The sequence below is a fragment of the Epargyreus clarus genome, unplaced genomic scaffold, assembly GCF_041222505.1.
Source record: "Epargyreus clarus isolate Ecla_fem2 unplaced genomic scaffold, WU_Ecla_fem_2.2 ptg000021l, whole genome shotgun sequence".
Classification (NCBI taxonomy): Eukaryota; Metazoa; Arthropoda; class Insecta; order Lepidoptera; family Hesperiidae; genus Epargyreus; species Epargyreus clarus.
In genome coordinates, this window is record NW_027332228.1 from 2,003,628 (window position 1) to 2,027,351 (window position 23,724).

A 23,724-nucleotide genomic window follows, 5' to 3' on the forward strand; every position below is an offset into this window, starting at 1 on the left:
ACGAAGGGTTCCTTTAGTTCTAACTAGGGCAAGTTTCTTAGACGTCGCGTGCTTATTTCACGCGGGCTCGGTCGATACACCGCAGTGCTGTGCGGCGCGTCCTGTAGGCAACACGTAGGATCCAGCGGTAAGTCAACTTTGGATCCATTTCGACTTACACCGCGCGCTCACGGCGCGACCTTGAAGTTTTCCTCTCGCATAAAGTTCGTTGTAACGCAAATTATTTTCCGATTTAAAATTTCCTTGTGCAGATTGGCAGAGACAAAATGTAATCAGTGTTTTGCTTAGTGACAAAAGTTAGATGAATTAAAATTATAAGGGTGTTGAATTAAGTATTTCAGGACTTAATTATTTTATTTTCAGCACGCCTTAGCATTATTTACTTTAAAATCAAATTAAATAATCACTTTTAAGCACGTCTTGCAGCGTTACACAACTGAAAATTAACTCAAATATTTTCAGGATATCAGTGAAATTTGTTGATATAGGCATTACCCCCAAAAAATATGTAAAATTATATTTTCAGTGATAAATAAATAGTTTTCAGTACATTTAAATGCTTCAGGGACGAACACAGTTACGGTAAGTTTTATACGCTTATGTAATTATCAAAATGAACGAAAGCTTCACAAAGCACGATTCCTATTTTATTTGTTGAATTAGTTATTATGATCGTCGCTATCGTGATTCTATCTATTTTGTATTGTGAAATGTTTGAACAAAAACAATTTTTAATGTTATAATTACTTTTATAGATATAATAAGAATACATAGACAAGTACAACACAAAATCATGAAAATACCTTATTAATTATTTTTTTTCTATACATTTATTTTAATTTAATTCGAGTAAAACAATTCAGAATTTTACGCAAGGAATAACAGAAAGTTTAAATATTTTTTTTTCGATAATAACATTTTTTGTTATATCTTGATCCTGTATTTGTCTTCCTATGCGGTCATACAAAAAATAAAATATTATTTCCTTAATAAAATATATAGCATATCTTACATAGGTATCTAATATAAAAATGTGTGGTCTATATCTAATATAAAAAGCTTTTAGTTTAAAAAATATAACTCCATTTAGTATGTGTGTAATTTTCCGCAGTTCGTTTGACAGACTTCTTTTTATCATCAAAAAATAACAGGAGTACGACGTAATTTTATCGTTTTAATAAGCTGCGTCACTGCGTTATTTTTACAATCTAAGTTTATATTTAGTAATAGTTATAGATTATATTAGTTTTACAGTTTGATAAAGAATTTACCCAATTTAGATTTTTTGTATTTATTTTTTATATAAGGTATAGATATAGATTTTATGTGTTGTTCAAAAAGGACCGACATAAACGACATCAGATTTTTTACGAAAATTAATTTGTATAGGAGACCTCGGGTCGTCATTCGCTGGATATTTCGCGGATTCCCCTTATTATGTAAGTCAGTCGACATCCATATCCTTCCATCCTCACGTAGAACCTTTCAAATTTTATGTCTTTTACAAATAAATCAGGGACCATTGATCACTACAGAGTATTACTTAAATTAATCTTGAAAACCGGTATTTATAGGTGAAAATTAACATTTGGAAGTCACAATATAGTTAGTAACAACGATTGTTATTAGTTGCACTAATCATCCATTTGCGTGCTGTCCTACGATTTTCCTATGCAATTTACATTCGTGAATTTACTCACGGAGTAACGATTAAGTACTAAGATATTTTGTGATTACTGAATACTAATACTAATACCTCTATAATTTTAATTTAATTATCCTACTACTCATAATCGTGTTGATGGACCATAAATGTAAAATCAAAAAAATATATAAAAATAATAATGTACCCATGGGGTTATATTTTTTTCACGTGTATGGGCGTCATTTGAAAAATTGGTACCAAAACCTGACAACATAAAGATTATTATGTCTAGTACCATATCGGTATACTTTTATATAAATATATTTTTTTAAAGATTGATTAAATTAATGCAAATTAGGTTTTAAGGGGGTGATCTAGTAATATATATTAAAATGAAATCAAATACTTCAAATAAAATAATGTTAATACTATGAAAGGTTCTCCTGCGTATTTTTTGTATTTCAGAAGATCTGTTAAATAGGTCCCTTTTGATGTTTATTGAAAATGCAGTCATTAAAATTTGTCAAAGGCTGACGAGCTCTAAATAAACTAACGCAACTAAACTAGGTAGCAGTAGGTTCTCTACACCTATTTCTACTCTCTAACGCTACATATCTATGTAGCGATCAGTGAGGTTATGTTCAGTGACGAATTCTGTCACACATTTATGAGGCGTTTTATTTTACGCTTTAGGGGTAGGGTGGCCATCCGCCCGGAGATCTCCGGATTAGTCTTAGTTCGAAGGACGTCTGAAGACCACAAAAAGACCGTAAAAAGTGAACACAAGGAATCCAGATCTTCCTATGGTAATTTAATTTAAAATGTCGTGGGTGCTACACATGAATTGAACGATATGCAATAAATTCATATATGATTCTCCTATACACTATATCAAAGGGCCGCAGCGTACATATGTAATTAATGATTATAGTTAGTTACCAGAAAAAGTACACTTGGATCCCTGGGCACCTCCCAAGCATTTCAGAGAAAACCCATTTTCACTAAATTGTCCAAAATTCTTCAAGTTCTTATCCGGCGTCTGCAAATAAGATAATAGTAACTCTATTCAGAGATAGAAACGTATGTATGCTTGATTGATAGATAGCTGGGTAAGGTCCATTTTCTATTTTGGGGTTCAAAATAAGTTGCTCACAAATTCATGTGTATAATATGCGTTTGAAGGTGGTAGAACCCTTTGTGGTTTCGACTCCGGCGGCACCACCGCCACACCTATTTCTTCCTAATAACAGCAGTGTTAGGCGCTGTTGTGTTCCGGTTTGAAGGGTGTGGTAAGGGAGACAGACTTTTCCGAGGCGTTCCAGCTTAGTCCTCAGGGGTAGCGGCGCATCTGTGGTCGACCTCAGGTACAAATATCTAATCCTGTCTGGGGTTGATTACAGATGTTCATGGGCGGCCGTAGCCACTTACCATCAGGTGGACTACATGCTCGTCTGATACTCCTATATTATAAAAAAAGTTAACCTCAGTCCTCATGATGTTGAAGGTAATATAACTTCCTTCCACTCTAGTCTTCTACTGCCTAGCACAATTTTGGAATTTATTCCGAGTGCGATCGATCATTTTTTTTTCTATGAAACTATCAAACGTGCAGTCCATCTGGTGGTTAGTGGCTATTGCATCCCATAGACCTCTGATACCCTCTAATACCTCAGATCAGATTAGACTCCATCCTGAGGCCACAGAAGCGTTGCTCCCTGAGAACTAAGTTGAAACTCGGAAAAGAATGTGTCCTTTAGACACCAATTTCCATACCAATCTAATTTAGTCGTAGCAACACTGGTCATAACCTGGCAATACTCGCCAAGATTATGTCATAATGCATCTGTTCTCTACCTATTATTAACTGTGGTTAATATCCGGCGAGTGAAGTCCACGGTTAGACATTGGATGTATTCCAAATTAGTATTTGTCTTACAGAGGACGCGTTTGTGATCCATCTAATGGGAATTTAGGTCGATAATTTCTAAAATCTATTAATAATAATTTTTAAAAGTACCCTTTATTTTTGAGACAAGGTTTGGACCAAATATGGGTTTATCTAGTGATGTTATGATTGGGTGAGTTTGTTAATTTAAAATAGGCTTTATTTATTATTTTAGCATGTATTTTTTTTTATTAATAAATGTTTTTTGGCGAATAATTTTTTTGTTGTTGTTTTTTGGATTCTAATTGTCGGGTAGTTTTAAAAATACGGATGTAGATCAAAATAATAAATAAATAAATAATAAACATTATTTTAAGTTTACAAATATTCTACTAATATTTAATCAACATTCACTACCTCGAAAAAAAACCCAGAAATTAAATGGTTTGCTTTTTTTCATAGAAATCCTTAATCTAATATAATTCAACAGCAATAGAAGGCATTTCCGAAAAATCACCGCTTCGGAGTAAACAAACTTGTATGTTTTTGTAAGATCAAAATTTTAATTGTTTTTGAATCTGTCATTGTACGTTTTGATCTGTGCCCGACCCACTTTAGAAATAACCGATGTGTTTGGGCAATTGATTTCTATGCCAAGGTTCGTTGTCCTCATTGCAGTTGAAATGTATTACGTTATACAAAACGATTGTTATCCTTAACTTCACTTGTGCAAAATTGCCCTATTTGGAGCGGGTATTATACTTTCGGGTTCTTAAATAACCGGAAGAGTCCGAGACGGACTCAGATCCGGCACATATCAGGTTCCGTAGTACTAAACTCCGATACTTGTGTAGTTTTAATAAAAAAGTAGGTTTCTTTCAGTCGTTTCGCGATACATAACACGAGCATGATTTTTATCAAACGATTTTTATCAAAGGTTGTTCAACTTTACAGTTCGTGCACTAGGGTTAGTGCCACAAGCATTAGTTGTAGTTATTATTGTTTGTCAACGGTAATAACAACATGGTGAATTTAGACGAATTCACCGACACCTCATCTGTTACGCCGTCACGGCGTGTCAAATAATAAGACATACATACATTCAAAAACTTTATTCATTCAGCGTTCATTTCTTCTCTAAACTCATTTTAATTTTTTACTTTTATTTTTTATATATGATATATGATGAACAAAGTGAAAGTCCTGTTCTACCAACATAATCCTAAAAATTTCAAAATATACCTCGTTATTAAAGACAAACGGGCCAGCGCTGTACACCTAGTAACAGTCCTCACAGAACTCTAACAACACACTAATCTCTCGTTAATCAAACGTGTTGCTACCAACACCGGTAATGAACTAGACGGATAATTCGAAGCGTGGGCTTGTCCTCCATTTTCTCATTACATCGAGGACATCCTACATGAACTAAATCTGTTTCGATTACCGCACACAATACTCATATAAAACTGAGTGCCTCGTAACCAATATGAATACAAAGTAAATAAAAATATATTACGTACACGTAAAATGAAATTGATATTGTGTACTATGAGTGGAATTGAGTTTTGTGTATTGAAACGGATAATCTTTATTTCTCGTAGCCTCTGTACCAATAATATCCTATACATATGTATACCTATGTAAATTTAATTCGCCCTCTAACATTGTTTTTACCACGCTTTTATTAGCTTGGGTTGTATGTATGTATGTATGTATGTATGTAACGGAATCTTTGAACTCGATTTTTACCCACTTTGAACGGTCCGATTAATTTAAAATTTTGAACACTTACCAAGAATCGATGACAATACACGCTTTTAATAATTTTACCCCATTCATCTCATCAGGATCGTCAGGAATCAGGTTAACGATTTTCCTTGTGCCATTCTAGCGTGGTTTTTAGTTTGTACTATAATTATTTATTATCTGATTTCAAAGGATTATGTTTTTGAGCATACTATATTTTTTGGAAAGCCCTACAGCCCAAACGTAACAAATTTTAACATATGAGGTGTCGTTGGATTTGTGTAAATTGTAGGAGTGACATAGGCTGTACTGTTTACAAGGAGATTTTTTTTGTTTTATAACAATTCTTAAAATGAATTTATTAACATACATATCTTATTTACACTGCATTGCTTATTCGTTTGCGGTGATATTGTTCTCTATTTCATCATCAACCCATTACTGTCCCACTGCTGGGCATGGGACTCCTCTCAGAATGAGAAGAATTAGGCCATAGTCCACCGCACTGGCCAAGTGCGTATCGGTAGACTTCACCTTTAAAAACTTTTTTTTAAGATTTATCAGTTATTCAAGTTTCTTCACGATATTTTCCTTCAGCATTTAAGCAAGTGATAGGTCACTTTTAAATAATATTTACTATTATTGATATTGCACAATATCTGAGGTATCTCTTCGTATGCATGAGGTATCATTTCTATTGTTCATACCCTTGACAGACATCTATAGTGTGTAGATCGTTGAACCCCAGACGTTACTCTGAAAAACACTTGCACGTTAAATAAAGTTTGCATATTTTATTATGATATATCATGATTATGATATATATGATACTATTGTGCCCACGGCTCCGCCCGCATTTTAAAGAAATAATATGACATACATAAAACAGAAAATTTGTACCTGCATTGGAATGACAGTGGTGCCATCTGTCGAAAATTGGTCTTACCAACTCCCAAATCCTCGTGGGCTCTTGGACAACAACTTTGCTATAGATCATCACTTGATCAAATGCATAGTTTCCGATTCTATAACTACTTACGAAATTAAAACTTAATTAAAAAAACCTTTTTCCACGGACTAAATTGTGAATCTAAACCATTCTCAAGTCCCCTTGAACACACAATAAATTTCATCAAAATCAGTCCAGTCGTTTAGGAGGAGTTCAGTGACATACACACGCACATAAGAAATATATATACATATAAATATAAAGATATCATGGCGTATATTTAACAAAATATTGTGTTATAATTTGTTCAAGTGGTGGGATCGTCGTTACACATTTTAAGCTGTTGTGGTAATTAATAGTGCTGTAATGTTTGTTTCAAGATTTTTCAGGTGAACATGAGGCGTTACAAATTAGTTATTAAGCGTAGCGATGACGTATTTAACAATAATATAGCAGTATCAATGTCATGTAGATCATTGCTCATTGATCATTACAAAAGTAGTAACTTCGGTATTGATAACATGCGTCTTAATAAGTTTCAAATTAGTCCGAAAACACAAAATAATGAAAAATTCAACTTCGGAGTACGTTTTGGTTTTTACACGACATCTTCGACACGCGCCCATATTGTTCGGAGAAATGTAACAATTAATACATTGAGCATATTGTCTACAAGAAACTGCTGTCGTGATTATACTTAAAATAATAAAATATATCGTAAGATTTAAAAGGATTCTTCAGGAAAAATACAAAGAAAGAAAGTTCTTCTCATAAGACAAATCGTTGCGATATTTTACATTACGCTCCTCTGAAACAACTGTCAAATTCCATTGTTTGGCAGGCTTTAAACCAAAATTAAAGGTGGTTTGCCTTTGCGGTTCGACTCCGGCGGCACCACCGCCACACCTATTTCTACCTAATAACAGCAGTGTTAGGCGCTGCTGTGTTCCGGTTTGAAGGGTGTGGTAAGGGAGACAGACTTTTCGGAGGCGTTCCAGCTTAGCCCTCAGGGGTAGCGGCGCATCTGTGGCCGACCTCAGGTAGGAATAACTAATCCTATCTGGGGTTGATTACACATGTCCATGGGCGGCAGTAGCCACTTACCATCAGGTGGACTGCATGCTCGTCTACTACTCCTATATTAAAAATATATATATATATTTGTTCGCTACACTTTTACGTCTTAACTACATAACCGAATGTCACGTAATTTTGTACATACTTACGTTGTCAGGGCTTTAAAAAGGTCATAGGTATTTTTTCTCAAAATAGTACCGTTCCCGTGGGATAGATAAAAGCTAGTGATTAATATATCATTCAACATACATTTCCTTAATTCTCCATCTATACCTACATATAAATAATTTTATTTTATGGAGTGTCTGTCTGTCTGCCTGTTTGTTCTGGCTAATCTCTGAAATGGCTGGACCAATTTTGACGGGACTTTTATTGGCAGGTAGCTGATGTAATAAGGAGTAACTTAGGCTACTTATATTTTAGAACTAGCTTTGCCCGTGTTTCTTTTTAACGGGTGTGAAATCGCGGGGCACAGCTAGTTATAAATAATACCACTCATGAATTGATAATAATCGGTCATTGTTATGTTGGTACTATCATGAAACGGAAGGGAGTGATTACCGTGAAAATTTAATGAACCCTTATAACCACAATCACAGTTCTTTAGCCTTTTAATAAGCATGTTTTTCTGCCAAGTTTAAAGTATATCGTGAGCATTTAAAACCTCTACTCATTTTCTTCTTTTATTTGATAACAGAAATGTTAACAGCATGTTTTTAGTTATGAAGGGTGTGGCTACGCACATACCTTAGACGTTCCAAATTAATTCTCAGCAGTAGACGGGCATAGAAGGACTGATACTAAACATCTCAGGAAGTAATCCAGCTAGGGATTACAAATGCATCTGTTACCAACATTTGCTAGGAATCTAATCTTATCTGAGGTTTATTAGTGCCTATGAACGACAGCAGTAGCCACTTACCATCAGGTGGACTGCATGCACGATCCATCATCATCATCAACCCATTTCTGTCCCACTGCTGGGCACGGGTCTCCTCTCAGAATGAGAAAGATTAGGCCATAGTCCACCGCGCTGGCCAAGTGCGAATTGGTAGACTTCACATACTTTTGAAAACTTTTTTTCAAGATTTCTCAATTGCATGTATGCAATCTCTGCATGCTCGATTACTACGTCAATATTTTAAAAAAATACATCAGTGGGCGTTTGACTTTAAAAAGCCAAAATATTGGTCAAAACGGTGTAAAAAAAGGATCAAAAGAAAGTAATTCCTGCATTGTATGCTACAAAGATCTTATTAGCGTATGAAATGTATGAAGCTTACAAAAGCTTACGCTTAAATCTGAAAGCTTTGAAGCCAAAGCTTAGCGAAAGCCGCGAGCTTTTGCGAGTGTTATATAAAACTTTCAAGTAGTTTCTTGTTAGTCGAAGACATCCATTATAAAGCTGAAGGAACTTGCAAGGGTCAAGGTCACGCTGATTGAATTGAATTCGAAAAATGTAGCACCCGCAATGCGACGAAACTTTATAGAACCGAGTTATATCATATCAGTGATGATTTTTATGAAATGGAAGTGGCAACGGATATGCCGTTCATTCATGGAAATTTTTAATCATCCCCAAATGGGATTGGAGTTGTATCTAAGTTTGGTCACTGAACTACCTTTGAAGACTAAGTTGGTTCGCATCCTATGACATCATTGAAACCAGTGGTGAGAGAGGGTTCGATGAGAGAGAGATTGTGATGGAATTTTTATGTTTTGCTAGAAAGGTGTGAATGGAGTGATTGTGTATTTTTAATCGGCGTCAAGTATTGCATATTATACGAGTATAATAGGTTGGTCAATCAGTGTCACATGCAAAAGATTCAGAGTTTGGTTCCCGGCCAAAAAAATCTAAATTTCTAAAAAATATTTTCTGGGTCTCGATATATGTTTTTTGTGCACATAGTTACGCATACATATATGCATATATATAGCACATTTATTTTTGTGTGCATATAGCACCCATGATCCGAAACCCCAGTATGGAGCTAAAGTATAAAACCCTTATAATTACTCGTACTTTCCGTAAACATGCTATATTTACGTCACATTTTTATACGAACTAAATCTAGTTACGTTTAAAAACGTGACGTTTGGTCGATAAATATATTCATGGTAAGGGGAGGGGTGAAACCGGGCTTGATATTACGATAAACACCGTAGGCACCTCACCTACGTCATCGAACTATTTCTGTACTTACTAACTATTACTATTTCTGACCTAATGAGCAGTTTTACTTTAATTGACAATGCTATTTATATTTCTCGTAAATGTCAATAAACTATTATTTAATCATTTGTATATAATCCATATATGATACTATGAGTTGTAGTCTTTCTCGCTACTACTGGGGATGGTTTGGAGTATACGTCAGAATTGAGGTTAATTCGATTTTTGAGGGAAATGGTTTAATGAACACACCATGGCATACTACAGGAGTAGCATACAAGCTTGTAGTTCTCCTGATGCTAAGTGGCTACTGCTGCCCGTGGACATCCCTAATCAAGCCCAGATAATACTAAATTCTTACCAGAGACCACAAGAGCTCACTACCACCGCTATCATAACTTTCTAACTAGAATACAGCCCTTAACACTGCTGTTATTAGGCAGAAATAGTTGTGGCGGTGGTACCGGAGTCGAACTTCAAAGAGTTCTACCAATTTGCCGCATTTAACTAACGTCGCTTTTAATTAAAAAGAATTTCACTTTATTCACCTTTGTGAACGTTTTTAATAACTCTCAGACGAGTAAGTTTTCCCGTGACATTTTCCTTCACTATTATAACATGTAATAATTAAATGTGTAATATGCATTTTTTTGATATTTCTGAAATTGGAGATGCGTGGGATTCAAATTTTGTCCCCCGATTAAGAGGCGGAGTTTTAACCACTAATGCATATGAAAACACTCATATCATACTATGAGCAAATCGTTATAAACAAACGAACAAAAGTGTGTTACCTATATAAAATGTGACGAAACCTTGTAATAAATTAGCTTACTAAACTTCAGACAAGACTATTTTGTAACATAAGACAAAAGAATAAATACATTGATTTACTGAATCGAATGAGGGCGTCGAATAACTAGTGTTTGTTTAGAACTGTTACAAACGACATAATGATTTATCTGTAGGAATATATATATATTTATATTTATTTATAATATAGGAGTAGCAAACGAGCATACAGTCCACCTAATGGTAAGTGGCTACTGCCGCCCATGGACATCTGTAATCAACCCCCGATAGAATTAGATTTTCCTACCTGAGGTCGGCCACAGATGCGCCGCTACCCCTGCGGATCACACCCTTCAAAACGGAACACAGCAGCGCCTAAAACTGCTGTTATTAGGTAGAAATAGGTGTGGCGGTGGTGCCGCCAGAGTCGAACCACAAAGGGTTCTACCACCTTCAATATAGTCGAATATACTAACTAGAGGTTGATTCTTGGTCTCTTAATAGGATCCGAAGTTCAAATTCCAGGCACGCACCTTTTCAAACTTACGCTATTTTAAAAAGTTATGTACGTGTTACAAATTAAATATCGCTTGCTGTAAACGGAAAACCAAAATATCTTAAGAAAACCTACATGCCTAAAATTAAAAAAGAAGCTCTCAAAGAATTGTGAAGTCTATTAATTCGTATTAACGAATACTGAATAGTTATTAGTATTTACGATGTGCGTATTGATATAATTCACACACATTTAAGGACTTTTTAAAAAATTATGTGTATGTTTCCTCTCGATGCTTACCTTCGCAGTTTAAGTAAATAATAATTCATTTCTAATACGCAATTAAATTTGAAAAATCAAAAGTGCCTGCGATTTATACCGCGAATATGCTGAATAATGAATAATATGAATAATAAGGTGAAATAACAGTCATATCTCACAATATGCCCTTTTATTGTAATAAAACTTGAAAAATGGTGCAGTTGTGCCCTTTAAGCTTATGCTTTCTCTGTAAATTTTGTAGCTAAAAATCCACACACAACAAACATACAATTTCATTAACAAAGGGATCGTTCTAACAAGTCCCTAACATATGTTTAAAAGGCATGTATTCCTTAAACACATCACCTTTGCCGCGATCACATTTACGACTACTACTTCCATTATTTCGTATGAGCGCAGAGTTAAGTACAAAACAATCATCTTTTTGGTTCGCTTTCTAAATACAATAAGGGCTATCGGCCAGGAATACAATAAGGGCCGATAACCGGGAAACCTTATAGTGTTAGTGTTGAACGAATCACTGTGGGGTAACCAAATTTGCGTTATAAATGGGACAGATATTTAAGTAAATCTATATTTGTCATTTGTGGTAGTCTTTATATGAATTTCTAATATTCTCGTTATATTTTGATCGATGTGCACGTTTTGGACAGTTAAGTAGCTAAAATTTAATTAAAAACTGCCAAGTCATGAATTTCTTGTGAGTATATATGTATAATTTTGATCGATATATTTTAAGTATTTTGGTTCTACGAGACGAGGCAAATTAAATAGGATTTTCTGGGAAGATCTGCCAATATTTAAGCCATTTAACCGAATTCATGTAGGCTATTAGATTATAATTATCAAAGTATACAAGTTTTGAATAGCTTAAGCAGCTTAGTTTAATTAAAAAATATATATATATATATATATATTACACAATAATATGATATTATATCAAGTTAATAAGATATTGCAATTATTTTTGTGCAGATCTTCAACTTTAATAAAAGTACGATAAATATCCGACAAATATCAAACTGACAGTGTCTCTAGTCTCTACTGTCCTACAATACTAACACTTGACACATCAGATCCGTGCAACAACCTTGCATTTTCATTTCACTATCGTAGCAATTGTGACTCTACATTATCGAAATAGAGTCGCCGTTGAACGTTTCCAGTGCGGACACGGTCAAGCTTTGTGATAGAGTGAAAATTGCCCTTTCTAGGCCTCGATAGAGTTATAAAGCCTTAGATTATTAGATGCGTCGACAGCTACATAGGGTCAGTGTGCCAATCGTTTGTATTGTTTGAGCTCGTTATTTCTCGATTTGTTAACCTAAAATACTTGGTTTACTTTTTGATGTACTTATAACTATACTAGCGTATTCCCGCGACTTTGTGGGGACTTTAGGCTAAGTGAAATAAATGGTCATAAAATAATGTCAGTTAAAATAAAATAAATAATTTTGATGATTCGCGTGACGATGCGGTTTCCATACCGATTTAATACGCAGAAGATTAGAGGTTCGAATCCCAGTTGGCTGATTATGTAAATGATGAATTAGATCATTTTGTGTGTGTAGTTTCCATGGCACACACGACCCAGGGAATCCTAGTATAGGACTGTGAGTGTAGAAAGCGTTTTCTTATTGATGTTTGATATTTATGGTAATACCTAGATTTTTAAAAACATTGTTTTTTAGCTATGAATGAATTTACAAATATCTAGTCCTTTTTTAGGATAGAAAAAAATAAAACATTCGATGACCCTTTCATTTTCGACTAAAAAATTTAATACCGTTCCCTGTTGCAATGTGACTAATATACATTATTCAAATCAGCTTTTGTCATTACGTGACTAATTCGATGACAAATTTTTCTTGTCCTCAGACAATTAGAACAAGTTTTGTGTCGTAGTGGTCAGTTAAATAGTACAATGGATCAGTTTTCTAATATGGTCACGGGTCAGCTTTTGTCAATTTCGGTTCCGTTATAAGCCAAAATACGTACCTAGAATTTTAAAAGGATTAAACATATTATATTTCGTAATATTATGCACAATGGAAGTAGTTAGGAACTCATAAATATTTCTCCGTTAACTGATTATAAAATTCAATAATTTCAAGTATACACATAACTACGATAACTCAGACAATCGTGACTGGTATTCAAATCCCGGACTTCCTTTATTATTTACTAGCTGAACCGGCAAACTTTGTACCGCCTCAAAATCTATTTATCAAATATTTCTAATAAAATATAGCCTATGTTACTCGTGGATAACGTAGCTTTCGAACGTTGAAAGAATTCTTAAAATCGGCCCAGTAGTTTTTGAGCCTATTCATTACAACTAAACAAACAAACAAAGTTTTCCTCTTTATAATATTAGTGTAGATTTAAATATATGTACTGATACAGTTTATATTGCTGTATGGCAGTATAATAACAATCCAATCAATAACTCTTACATTCGAAAATCAAGAATATAGCCACGTATGCAATTTGATTTTCACAAAAGTCAAGTCTTACAATGCATTTACAAAGTAAAGGGGTGGTTAAAGGGAAAGCAAAGGGTTGAATTGAAGGGACAACCAAATATGCCGAATATTTTTATTTTATTTTGAAGGGTGGCGATAGGGTGGCTAATTAATTGAAAAGATTTTTACGGCATTGCAGATATGTGGGAATGTTCTACGTATATACTTGTTGTTAAGCGTGGTCATGTTATAAATTAATAACCGCCACTGTTAAAACATGCACTTTTTTGAGGTTGACAATGAGAATGAGAATCATCGGTTTTCTGGTTCTGGTTTCATAACAGACGATAAATCTTATTGAAAGCCTCGTAGTAGGATATGTTAGGGTATGGGTAGTATAGGCCTTATAAGGTGATACAGGACATAAACCTCCCGTTTCCCTGGTGGTCAATGAGGAATAAGCTTCTGTGCGAATTAAAAAAAAAAAAAATATATTTTTGATAAAAAATTAATGATTACAATAAAAACCTTTTCACCACGAAGATGTAACTGGCATATATCACTTTACCTAAAGTAGAAAAAATAATCTGACATTGACATTTCCGCGCCCAATTTGACGTTTAATGACTTAATAATTTTCTCGTTTCAGGTATCAGAGTGAAAACGAAGCCATGAGTTATTTGGAGAAAATGGACAAATACATCGACTCGTTGAAGATTGGAAAAAGTAAGTACCTCCATCATCATCATCGTTTTTAAGCCATTTCTATTCCACTGCTGGGCACGGGTCTCCTCTCAGAATGAGAAGGGTTAGGTCATAGTCCACTGCGTTGGCCAACTGTGTATTGGTAAACTTCACACACTTTTGAGACTAAGGTAAAAAGGATAGAGACCTACTGTAATTCGGCGTGTTATGAATGGTTTCGCAATCGATACCCAATAATTACATGAAATTTTATTTTTATATGAATTAATTTTGAAATTATGAAAGTTTTTATATGAAAAATTATAGTTAATATTTTTGTTAAGAGTTATCAAAAGAATGCAATAAATCTTCTTCAAAGCCAATCCTGTATTCGTCTAGATATGTTGTACAAATATTCAAAATGTTTCTTACTCTTAGAGAAGGTATATGCCCAACAAAGCGATAGAGATGAACATTCCAATAATAACATTAATTGTACAAAATGTCCGCATAATATATCCCTATAAAATTAAAAAATAGTCAAATTAGTATCAAATTAAGATTATATACGAAATATTTTTATCTATGTCATGTCTGTCGCAAGGAATTCTCTAATTCCTTTTGTAGACTACAATAAACTATCTAGTTTATAGACGCGAAAAGTATCAAATCCAATTTATATGAAACACCACAAGGTTAATCAAATTAGGTTTTGCCGAGGTTTAGAGTATAGTCTAGACATTATACCTATTATAATATGATGACATACCTACGTAGATATCTTATATATAAATTTCGTGTCACAATGTTAGTACTCCTCCGAACCGACTTTACCGATTTTCACCAAATTTTATATGCATATTTAGTAGGTCTGAGCGATTCTCGAGGGCTACTATCTATTTTTCATAACCCTAAGTGATAAGGGTTGTTCACTCTTAACAACTTTTTATTTATATGGCAACACGTTTGCCGGGTCAGCTAGCATAAAGAGAAAATATTTACTTTTTACATACCTACTTAATGCAACTACTATATGTAGTACTTGCAGATCCCAGCTGTTTATTTTTGTTACGTTATCAATACATATTTTTTACATAATTTATGTTATCATGCATGAGTAATAAAATGTAACCGGTAGTGCAATTTTTAATATTTTTCACGGCATACGTGTACTGCATATGTTTTATAATGTTACAAATTGAATTGAATAACAAAAATACCCTGTATTTTTATAATGTTTCACTTAAATACATCATTAAGTACAAAACAAGTATATTTTATATTAATTAGGTGATCAAACGCCTTTCATTATTTTTTTTTAAGTTTAAATAGCTCTTTTTACTAGGGCTCCACAAAGCTCACGGAATCACAACTCACACTTTGTAAAACAGAGCAGGAGTGGCATGGGTTAATGGATCATGGACAAAAGTGCAAAGGTCGTTAACCTATTCATTCCTTTTCTTTACTCATGTAACCATGTAACCTATTATAGTCCCGATGCTGGCTACGAACTTTTTAAAATACCTCTCAGACATATAGGTTTCCTAATGATTTTCTAGGCTTAAGTCCTAATACTTACATAACAATTGAAAAATTCGTAATTGCGTGCCTGGGTTTCGATTCTCGGACCCTCCAAAGGTTTCAAATGAGAGCTTGAGTTTCAACCACAAATCACTATCTGTCCTTCCTAACTAAATAAATAAATAAAACGCTTTCTACACTCACAGCCCCACACTAGTATTCCCTGTGTCGTGGGTGCCATGGACACACACATAGACAAATACCCAAACACCCAGACCCAGAAAATGAAATCTTAATTCATCATTTAGATATCTGTCTGGTCGGGGATCGTACCCGGGATCCTTTGCGCGTCAGACCGGTATGGTGACCGTTCCGCCACGCGGGTCGTCGAACTGTTGCTGACTTTTATTTTTATAGAACAAAAATAGGTTCTGCACCATACCGAAATTCGATATAATTATAAATGGCTCCTTTAATTTTTTCATTACAAAAGAAGCCTTTGACTTGAATGGGTACATAAAATAAACATAGGCAGGTAATATGGCTTAGTCAAAAGAAGTGTATTGAATTTTTCATACACAAGCTATGGAACGAAAGTTTCGTACAGGATTCGCCAGACGGTTACGTCAATTCGCAATGCAGTAGCTTTGCAGTGGATTACTAGCGTATTCGTTAGGCTGTGTACACACGGGCGTTCAACTGGTGCGATTAAACTGAAAATTTTTCGTATATTTGTGTGTTGGGGTTTGTATATGAAAACAGCCTTTTTATGTTTAGGCTAGGCAGTCTTTATTGAATGTGTTATAAAATGTATCGGTAATACACATAAAGCAATGTATGCATTGTATTAGTGTAAGGAAGTTTACACACTTCATGTGTGCCAACAGTTATGTACTCGCAAAGATCAATTGTTGCTTTCATGTTATACTCTGTTTATATTTAAACTATTCATTTCATATTTCATATCTTGGCAGCTTTGATATTCGCATCTACCCGTATTTTTTACAGTATTTAATTGTATATTTTTAAAAGCTCTTTTTAATCATAAGTAAGCCATATAAAAACAACACATAAAATTACCTATAAGATACTATAGTCTGATTCATAATTATCAGATTTTAATTTTCTACCATAAACCTTGTTTTTTATTATTATTACTGTATGGAACGAAATTGAGGTAATATAAATATTAGAAAATTTGAATTGATCTTAATTTATTTAGATTATTATTTTATTATTGTTGTATTAATTTAATATTGTCAAAAATAAGAAACTACCATTTGAAACATATTTTCTTGATAGGTCAACACCTTTGTTTACATTTTGGACACCTAATTATGAATCAGACTATACCTATCTTTCTGCCTACTATAAAATATACATATAGGAGATTACATAATATATGAAAAAAATATTCAATTGATATATCTATTTAATGTTGTCAAGAAGGCTAACAAGATCCACTTAAGCCCTAATTAAAAAAATATATATATTTGGTAAAAGCGCGCCAATCGTAAAATGTAAACCAATTGCACATCGTTGCACAATGGTTAATTAATACGTTATTTAATTGACCGTGTGTGTACAACCTTATCACTTGAGACTTGTGGGTATATTGCCGCGTCCGCCCGCTTGCCGAACATCAACAAACCGTTAAAAAATTTAAAGCGCGGATAAAGCTTACTTAACTTACTTATAAAGGATACTTGTAGATTTGCAAGCATTTCGATCCAATGGAGGTTCGGTTTTGAATCAAAGAGAATTTGCCGCAAGCGCTTGCGGCACGTCCACACGTTTGTGCGTTTGTAACGGCTTGGAGTTGCAAATGCCAAGCTTATGAATGCAGCATTATACGAGTAAATAAGATTTAATGTCAAAATTACGTCAAAAATAATCACTTTTTTGGGATAGGTAAGAGAAAATCCTTTTTTATCCGGGTTTGTATTATTAAATGTTTCGCATATTTTTCCAGGTGCGTTGGTGGATTCCTGGTTCATGATGTCCAGCCCGATGCCGATCATATCCGTGGTGGTGGCGTACCTCATCTTCATCAGGGTGGGACCGCGCGTGATGAAGAACCGGCAGCCGTTGAAGATGCACAAGCTCCTCAGCTACTACAACGCCGCTCAGGTGGTCCTGGCTGCGATGTTATGTGTTAAGGTAGGATTTCGATGTTATGTCAGCGTGTTCAATCGAAAATAAGTGGCTATACACAACTCTTAGACAACTGTTATCATAGATTGGAGTCAACAACAGATACGTTACTGAGGCATACATATCCCACAGAATTAGATATAACCATGATGCCTCCATAGCCTTCCTCTAGGTGTTTTTATATAATTAAAAATGGCTTGTATGGCTTTTTATATAGTTTAATATGGCTAGAATAAGTGTATAATTTTATAAATTCTGTTAAAATATATTATAACACATAGCAATAATCTGTTCATCAAGAATGATGTTGATTTGTCCTTTATCACTCTATTATAACATTATTTCACAATTGGTACTACATTCATGTTCATAATATGATGAACTAATATTAAATTACGAATAGTTTATATAATACGAATTACTTTACATTATATTGTAATATTTTTCCAGGTTTTCAAACTAAATCTCTTCAGAGATGGTATATTGTATGCAGGGTGTCGGTATCCGTCCAATACACAGAATCCTATGGTAAGGCTACATACAATAAACAGTATATACTTTCAGTTATTATTAAATAATATCCAAGTGATCCACGTGTGGATCCAGGTTTGATATCCAAGGCTTATCAATGTTTTTGTATATAGTCAAAGTTGTGAAGACTATCATAAAGATTTAATATTAAAGATTTGAGAAAGTGGTAAACTACGGTCTGCCTAAAGCCTAGCTATTGTCTTTTATTCTTACAATAGAACTGTGGGTGATGATGATGTGCTTGTGCATAAAGAGGTATTAATAAAGGAAGTTGTAATTTTACTTATACGTGTTCTTGCAAATGATTCTACGAAGGGGCGTTAGTAGACAAAAGTTAATACTTTTTTTAATTAATTTTAATCACCAAAGGTCATTATTTAACCATTTAATGAATTATAGGAAGATAAGTCAAAATTGGACAAATGTTTTGAAATTTTAAAGCAGCCTCCAAAAATATTTCGTTGCAACGATAAAATTGCTCATAATAAAGAAACCGGTGCTTGTATGCGTTGATTCGGCACAATAGATATAAATGATACAGTTTCCTTTCTATCACTTTGTTTCTCGTTTTCAAAAATAGGATTGACCAAATACAATAATTCGGAGGCTTCCGTACCACCAAATGTTCATGATTTTTTTTTGTATCTGTTGTTATAGCGGCTAACATTATATGTACATTGTAAAAATTTCAAGTGTCTTTATATTACTATTCAAGAGATAGAGCCATGTGACAGACGGACAGACGCCCAGACAGCGATAGGGTCTAGGGCTTAGTGATAGGGTCCCGTTTGACTTTTTGCATACGAAACCCTAAGAATGTAAAAACCCACTTTGGCGTACGTATTGCATGCGTGATTCCCATCAACCAATCGATTCATCGTTAGCAATTTGCATACCGTCATCGTTATTAGACTGTTCTCTATCCAGTTCAGTTTTATAAATTTTGATTATGTTTTTCTTACATATTAACAGCATTTGCACATTTTAAATAACTGTTAAAAGTTCGAGTAAAATTTTAGGCAATTCAACTTACGAGTAAATTATTCCTATCTGCTTTGTCATATGTCTACTTCTTACTATTTGACTGGAACTTCGTACTATTGTTTAAAACAATTTCATTATCTCCTTTATAATCGGACACAATAATACGACTTAAACTTACGTTTAACTCATAACTTATACGGGCACACTTCTGCTTTAAATTTAACGTTCACGCTATACATCGTAGTATCCCAAATAATGTTCAGACCCGGTATCGCAACATCAACATAAATATAGCATTTAGCGAGGCAATACACCAAGCCACTGATAACAATCTCTGAAAAACACTATACAGCAAAGAGGTCACGCTCCTCAGCTTTGAGGGAGCGACTAAAGAGAGAGACATCGCAGTATCACCGAATTATTGAATTCGTGACTTCTTCTAGAACTATCGATTTGTCGGGAATACCCGAAACCGATTTACATATCGTTGACGTTACTCGGTTACAGTAATCAGATTTATCGATGCGTCCTATTTTTTACTACCTCACAGTAGACTCTCCTTATTTTACATATAGGTACTTTATTGGGAAAGTCGTTGTACCTACTTAAAATGTTTCTTAAAGATGGTTTAACATTTCATACCTTTATTTATTTTTATCGTATCTTAGTAAGAAAGGAGTTTAATTGTATACTTAGTTATAACCTTTACACCATAGAACACCTTTTTATGCAATATCATCATCAACATTTTATTATGTAACTTATACTCACGATATGCGTTTTTTAATTTCTTTATTGCCGATATTTCGACCCAGTTGCATGGATCGTGGTCACGGCGAAACCCGTTACATTATAAAATGTCTCAATTCCGCGATAATTTTAGTCTAAAATCATATCATCATCAAGATTTCCGACATTGCTGAGTGGTAACAAATATCCACTTTAAATCGTAGAATTTGTTGAATAGAGTGAGTTTGTCCATTTAGAAGAATATTTAGGCATATTAAAGAAAATGTTTCATTTCATTACCGACGTAATTCACTAATACTTACTATAAAATATTTTCTTCGTGTTACAGTTGCTAGATTTGGGCTGGTGGTATTTCTTTGCGAAGTTCACCGAACTACTTGACACTGTGTTCTTCGTACTCAGAAAAAAAGACAAACAGGTAGTTTCATTCAATATAATTATTTTTTTATGAAATATGACAACGTTTCATACAACTCTTAATATTCATCGGTGAACGCACTATCGGAATGTATGTTTAAATTTATACAAGAAGATTTTTTAAAGATTGCTTTGTTATTTACACCCTGTAGCTATTACAAGGACATGATTTTTATTGCATATAATGTTCACTAACCTATATTAAATAAATTTTAAGTTTCAACTGTTTTCCAGATGACTTTCCTCCACGTCTACCATCATGTTATAATGGCTTTGTACTCTTGGAGCTACCTGAAGTTCGCAGCAAGCGGAGAGGGTGCAGTGCTCGCTCTTCTGAACTCTGTTGTTCATGTCGTCATGTATACCTATTACCTTTTGTCAGGCCTCGGCCCCAGGTTTCAGAAGTACTTGTGGTGGAAGAAATATGTTACAACCATGCAGTTGGTGAGTATTTTATTTGGCTTTGTTAAATTAGCAATTGGAATAATATCATTAGTGAAAATACATTAAGATAAAAATTAACTACATTAGGCGAGACCGCTAGCAGAATAATAATCCAGCAGAATATTAGCGATCTGGCATACCGAGGGTTCTGAGTTTGATTCTCAGACAAGTATTTATTAAAACTCATTTTTACATACTGTATTGTCCTCAAGGTAATAAATGTTTGCTTCGAAATTAAATTTAAGATACTTCAATATCAAATCATTTATATGTTTAAATAAATATTTAGCATCTACACTAACTTGCAAATATGGTTTTAAAAGCAAACCACTACATTGACATAGACTTACAATACCTTGTTATCATTTCAGATCCAGTTCGTACTTATGCTCTCTTACTGCGCCTGGACGTACTTCTCACCACGCTGCCAGTATGCCACTGGCTTCACCTACTTCATATCTACTAACGTAACTATCTTTCTGATACTGTTCCTCAACTTTTACTCTAAGAGCTATAAATCCAAAGCAAGGTTAGCGGCCAAAGAACCTCACAAAGAGAATGCACAGAATGGCATGAAAAATGGAGTCAAGCAGAATGGAGTGACAGAGAAATGTAAGGAGAAAGAGAATGGTGTTTGTGGAGATAATTGTAAGAATGCTCCCAACCTAGAAGACATACCATATGAAGTTAATAAAGGTTGTGGAGATTATATCAAGGATGGAAAAGTCTATCTCACACGAAGAACCGCCAAAGCTGCTTATGAACCTCAATTAGATTTCGACAGTATAATAAAGAAATGATTATTTACCGTTAAAATAATATATAGATGGTTCTTTTGAGACTGATGTTTGTGATGATGATGATGGAAATTTTAAACTAAATAGCCTTAAGGTTATTAAACATAGAGACAAGGGAAGTTTTGAGACTATGATCTTTTAGGTTAGGACTAATTTGTAAATTAAATTTAAAGACTTCAGCGTTATTTTTAATTCAATAGATCCGGCCAAAGTTTTGCATGTTTTGACAATATCTGGGGTTAAATAAGTGAATTGTTATAACTATCATATTTGTATTAACAGAAGTTATTTTGAAATATACAATCTTATTTAGTACTCCTTAACTACTGACTTACATAAATAAGAAGATCAAGAAATGTTTCTTTCATAATTTATTGTCAATTAAATTTCCATCCAAAGTGCCATGAATTCTATAACAATACACTTATTTAGCGCCACAAAACAGTATTTTGTGCATATCATCATTGGAGCTTTACCTTTGTCGCTATTGTGTAAAAAATGTGACCATTTGTTGTAGTAATAAATTATATGTCATTGATAAGAGCTTGCTTGGATTTAAATTCATACTACTTGAGACGAATACCGACATGACGTGTTTTGTAGTTTTTAAAATGAAAACATTATTATTCTAGATGAATATGTGCGTTTTATGCGTGTGTATCTATACATCTCGTGTTAAAAAGGGTACTGTTGCATAGGCTCTAAATAAATACACAATATGCCTCTAACCAGAATATATACAGAGACTGTGGTGTGAATGACGTCATTTGTACATTTCTACCGAAAATCTGTTATTATACCAGCTACTTTCGCAACAATTTGGTGTGGATTTTCCTTTTCCTATCGTACGGGTTAAGCCCACTCGTGTGTCCCAAACGCACGCCTTTTGCATCTATAGATAGGAAAAGGTTTCCTATCATGGATCTATCACGCACGCAGGTTGTGAGGATATTGAAGCGCTTGATTTCAATAGTGCGCGGTAGAATACGCATGCGGGTGGAACAAGCGTGTGGGCATACACGCGCGTGATACGAATACAGCCCTCGGAATAAGGCCCTAATGCGTCAAAATGTTTGTTATCACGTTGAAAGTACGTTGCGTCGGTAATCGGCCTTAAGGATAATAAACAATAAATCAGTGAGATGATGCGCTTTACTATGTAGTAGTATATGGAACATTTACTGTAATTATGGACCGCACAATAATTCAGAATTAATTAGTTATAAGGGTTTGAAATAAGTAGTGCAACGGGAAGACGGGGTATGCTTTGTCTTAAGTAAATACTTTATCGTAATGTTTAGTAGATAATACTGGTTGTTCGTTAAACCTGTCCATGAACTTTAAATAAATTGTAATGTAGTTAACAGAAAATTTGTAATTTTTATTCTTCATCGTACAAAGGTAATGCATAATATATGGAATGTAATTAGATTGGGCTTCAAGAATTCGTACCCAAAAAAAAGAAAGACTACTCGCGTTGTATCATACTGAAGACTACATTATAGTGAATTTCAATACCATTGATAGTAAAAGTCATGAATGTGGCTAATCTTATTTAATAAAATGTGTTGTCGTATTTAGCAGAATGCTTTTTGTTCTACCAGATGACGGAGCGTAATGTTTTTAAGGCGTACATATTTGTGTATGTATTAGGGTGGGCCAAAAAAAAATTATTTATTTTTCATTTGACATCATGAAAATATCTTCCAAAATGATGAAAAAAAAACTGGTAAAATATGAGCTCTTAATATTAATATTAAGAGGTGGCCATTTGTAATTTTTAATTTGGTGGCCATTGATTTCCCATTTAAATAACACAGGTTTTTTTTTCTTTGGATTTTTCATGCGTGTGAATTATCCATTCGATATTGTTCGTGGTAGTAGTAGATTCGATCCTGTCAAGTGAAAACAAAAACTTATTCTTGTAGA

The 23,724-nt window shown here is 34.1% G+C and overlaps 1 protein-coding gene across 2 annotated transcripts; it reads left to right on the forward strand.

The window, feature by feature from the left end:
• LOC140750620 (very long chain fatty acid elongase 7) lies at positions 1 to 23,576 on the forward strand. 2 transcript variants are annotated; one of them, XM_073084286.1, is made up of 7 exons: positions 1 to 127; positions 14,163 to 14,239; positions 17,691 to 17,878; positions 18,323 to 18,400; positions 20,466 to 20,555; positions 20,789 to 20,998; positions 21,370 to 23,576. In XM_073084286.1, exons 2-7 carry the CDS (start codon positions 14,185 to 14,187, stop codon positions 21,796 to 21,798), a joined length of 1,050 nt encoding a protein of 349 aa, XP_072940387.1. In that variant the 5' UTR covers positions 1 to 127; positions 14,163 to 14,184; the 3' UTR covers positions 21,799 to 23,576. The 2 variants fall into 2 exon arrangements, with proteins under 2 accessions (XP_072940387.1, XP_072940386.1); XM_073084285.1 differs by lacking the exon at positions 1 to 127 and adding an exon at positions 3,577 to 3,723.
• Positions 23,577 to 23,724: the final 148 nt, after the last annotated feature.

What these genes read in the sequence shown, in the direction of transcription:
- LOC140750620 (XM_073084285.1), top strand. Translation starts at nt 3,695, where the DNA reads ATGGGTTTATCTAGTGATGTTATGATTGG. An exon ending in CCAATACACAGAATCCTATG is followed by an intron (nt 18,401 to 20,465) that starts GTAAGGCTACAT and finishes TTCGTGTTACAG; the next exon opens with TTGCTAGATTTGGGCTGGTG. An exon ending in TCAGAAAAAAAGACAAACAG is followed by an intron (nt 20,556 to 20,788) that starts GTAGTTTCATTC and finishes ACTGTTTTCCAG; the next exon opens with ATGACTTTCCTCCACGTCTA.